We start from the raw sequence: 4,072 nt of genomic DNA on the forward strand, positions 1-4,072 counted from the left end.
GCGGCACGGCAGCTAGCCCGGCTCCGGAATCGGCGGCCTGTAAAACGTCTTAAAAGTGTTTATCTAGTTCCTCTGCCCATTTTTAAATTGGATTATTTATTCTTTTGATATTAGTTTTTTGAGTTCTTTATGTATCTGGTATACTATCCTGTTATTAAATAAGTGGTTTACCAGCGTTTTCTTTCATTTCACAGTTAGTCCTTTCATGTTGTTGATGGGTGTCTTTTTTGTGTTTGCTTTTTTTTGGGTGGGTTTTGTTGTTGGTTTTTTTGTTTTGTTTTGTTTTGTTTTTGGTTTGTTTGTTTGCTGTGAACAAGTTTTTAGTTTGATTTAGACCATCTTGTTAAGTTTTGCTATTATTTCTTGCATTTAATATTATTATTATTACCAAGACCAATGTCAAGGAGTTTTCCCCTGTGTTTTCTTTTAGCAGTTTTGTGGTTTCAGGTCTGATGTTTAAGTCGTTAATTTACTTTGAGTTAATTTTTGTGAGTGGTGTAGGATAGGGGTTCAATTTAATTCTTCTGCATATGCAAATTTCCCACCACCATTTATTGAAGAGAATATCCTTTCCTCTTTGGATATCCATGGGTCCCTTGTCAAATATAAGTTGACTGCATATTTGAGAATTTATTTCTGGACTCTCAATTCTGTTCCATTGGTCAATGTGTTTGGGGTTATTTTTGCCAGGACCACAGTGGTTTCATTATTATAGCTTTGTAGTATTCTTTGAAATCAAAAAGTGTGATGCTTTCATTAAAAGTATCCAGAAACGATTTCAGACTCCTGGAGAAGCCCAATTCAATGACAGATGTAGGCTGATTAGAGCCCAAACCTTTGGCGACAGTTGGGAAACTATGCAGTCAAAGCCCTCCCAGGGAGAAAGTAACAGCCTTGTGGTTTTGCCTCCTCCCTCTGTGCTGACTCCATGGACATAACCATGGGGAGTGTATGTGTTCACATTTAAAAACTGCCTCTGTTTCCTGTGGTGAGGACTCCAAAAGCCAAGCCATGTTGGCTCTCAGAGCTAGATGATTTGGGATCCAGGCTCTCGTGTTTTTCATAAAAGTTATAGCACTACGCATGTGGTCCAAATTCTTCGGTCTTTATGGATAAGCTGAGCTAGGGATTCCCTCCTGGTTGTAAGGTGCGCTAACAAGGATGGGGTTTAGGATGTATGTCTCAGCTTTTCATACCTATTACGTAGTCGGTACTTTTGCAGTTCCCTAATGTGTAGGAGTCACTCAATCAGCTTCTGGATTTCTCTAAGGGAATTGTTCTTTGTGTACCTGTATATTCAGTGTGTTCCTGGGAGCAGGGAAGTCACAAACCCCCTATTCTTCCACATTGCTGACATCAGTGAAAAGTCATTAATTAAGTTTAAGCTTTTAACAAGGTCAGTATTAGGGCAAATTTATTTAATATATAGTATTGGGAAAAATAAAAGAGTGATAAAAGATACATTAGACTCCAATGAAAATGACATATGTGTAAGACAAAAATGATCAAATACTGGAAATGAAATACTGGCTGCGTCTATCCAATATGTCTCCTGGGTCACATTGCGTCCTCCTTTCTCTCTGTCTCTTCCACTTCTGTTTTATAAAAATGCATGGCTTTAGGGCCACCTGATAAGCCAGGATAAGTGTAATCTCTGCAGAGACCTCCTTTTCCCCCAAATAAGTAACATTCATACTTTTATCAAATAAATTCATAATCACGTATTGTGGGTGGGAGTTAGGATATGGACATATTGTCTTAAAGGTTGTCACATAATGCACTATAGATGTCCTCTGGTTGACTCCATAGAAAATCCTGTTATCATTTGACCCAGATAAGGATCATTTTCTGTCTCTGGGCATTATGTCAAGTATGACACTTATTTTTGCTGCCATCCTTTAGTGAACCTGAGAAAAACCATTCTTAGAACGAATTCACCAAATAGAGGAATGGATGATTTCTGCTCTCCTGTTCTTGAAGTCCTTACCTCTGAAGTCCTTGTAATGACAGACAATTCTCTTAATTGTTTGACCATATAAACATATGTTTTAGGAATTTCTTTTCTTATTAGATCCAAAGGCTTTCTCACCAATGAAGTTCAATTACCTCACAATCACTCTCACTACTGAGATGATATAATTATGCTAATTTTATAGACAATGAAACTGAGTATGGTGGATCTAATGTTGCTCAAAGGTTTCAACAGATACAGGTTTCAACACCAAGTTAAAATGCACTTTGTCATTATATTCTAATCATTTAAGAAAAATTATCTCAGAAATTGCTAAATTTCTAGAAAGAAAGGTGAGCTTTCTTGCTTCACTGTGGGCCTAACTTTGGGTTTCAATTGACATGGCACTAATATGGGAGAAGGGGGAAGATGGTCTCTAGAAGTGACCACAGCTGTGCTTCCATTGTTTTTCCTGTACTGTCCATATTCTACTCTTATACCTCTTCTGAGAGTTAGTTATTTAAATATTACCAATCCTGTAAGCACTGCCTCAAGTTCTGATTATATGGAAACTGAGAAGAGAGATTGAGTTAAAAATTAAAATAATTTGTTAAACAACACAGAAATTCAGGTTTCAACACCAAGTTGAAATGCATTTGGTCATTATATTCTTCTAATCACTTAAGAAAAAATTGGTGATAGAAAAATTAGGCATTCTGGATCTCCCACAATTTTTGTCACTATTATCTATTCTAAAAATCCAAGTTTAAAGTGGATGACACAGTCACAAAAGTGAAGGTATTCTATCAATGAGTTTCTTCAAGGCCCCCTTCATGTCCTTGTTCCTCAGGCTGTAGATAAAAGGGTTCATCATTTGAGGAATCACAATGTACATCATTGAAGCCACTGAAGTCTTTCTAGCGGAGTCAGTAACTTCAGAGGTAATGTACACTCCAACTACTGTCCCATAGAACAACAAAACAACTGAGAGGTGAGACCCACAGGTCAAAAAACCTTTATACTTTCCACCAGCTGATGGTATTCTCAAAACAGAGGAGACAATTTGAGTATAAGAGAAAATGATCCCAAAGAGAGGTATACCACCAAGGAGGCTAGCCATAAAATATATGAAAATGTTATTGATGAGGGTATCAGAACATGTAATCTTGATGAGCTTAGCAAGCTCACAAAAAAAGTGAGGGATTTCCAGGTCCTTGCAGAAGGACAGCCGCAACACCATCAGACTGTGGAGCAGGGCATTCCCAATGCTAATGAACATGGAGAGTGCCATCAGCAGGCCACAGAAATGGATGTTCATGATAATGGTGTATCTCAGTGGGTGACAAATGGCCACATAGCGGTCATAGGCCATTGCTGCAAGGATAAAATTTTCCAAACCAACAAACACCATGACGAAGCAGATTTGGGTGATACATCCTATGTAGCTTATGCTCTGATTGTGTGCTTGTATGTTCACCAGCATCTTTGGGATCGTGGTTGTGCTTAAACAGATGTCATTAAAAGACAGATTGGAGAGAAAGAAGTACATGGGTGTGTGCAGATGGGAGTCAGAGACGGCAGCCAGGATGATGAGCAGGTTTCCCAGAACAGTGGCCAGGTATATGGACAGGAACAGGTAGAAGAGGAGGGGCTGCAGTTTTGGATCATTGGTCAGTCCCAAGAGAAAGAATTCTGAAATATCTGATTTGTTTCTGGGCTCCATGTTGTGGGTGAATCTGATGGAAAAGATGGAGTGAAAATTAAATACTAGTAAGTGGTCCTTAATGAGCAGCAGCAGCATTACCTAGGAAACTGTTAGAAATGCAAATTCTTGGTACCACTCCCCACTTACTGCTGACAAACTTTGCAGTAAGGACCAGCAACCTATGAGATGTAGTACTTTAAAAAAAGGAAAGAAAAATATGTTTGTGTATTGAGAACCCATATGAACATACAAATCTTTCCCCCTGCTAATTTCCCCTCCATCATCGTCTCCTACACCTCCTCTTCACTTCACTCACATTTTGATCCAAATTTTTAAGGCTCAAATCTCTGTTTTACATATTGTGCCAAGTGCCAAGACTGAAACAAAGAATAATACGTGGCATCTCTTTAAGAAAT

General features: G+C 38.4%; 1 protein-coding gene across 1 annotated transcript; it reads right to left on the bottom strand.

Moving 5' to 3' along the window:
- Nucleotides 1–2,735: 2,735 nt before the first annotated feature.
- LOC307098930 (olfactory receptor 7G2-like) lies at nt 2,736–3,683 on the bottom strand (the record flags this gene model as incomplete). Its single annotated transcript, XM_079770066.1, has 1 exon — nt 2,736–3,683. Exon 1 carries the CDS (start codon nt 3,672–3,674, stop codon nt 2,736–2,738), a length of 939 nt encoding a protein of 312 aa, XP_079626192.1. The 5' UTR covers nt 3,675–3,683.
- Nucleotides 3,684–4,072: the final 389 nt, after the last annotated feature.

Source organism: Cnephaeus nilssonii, assembly GCF_951640355.1.
Source record: "Cnephaeus nilssonii genome assembly, chromosome: 5".
Classification (NCBI taxonomy): domain Eukaryota; kingdom Metazoa; phylum Chordata; class Mammalia; order Chiroptera; family Vespertilionidae; genus Cnephaeus; species Cnephaeus nilssonii.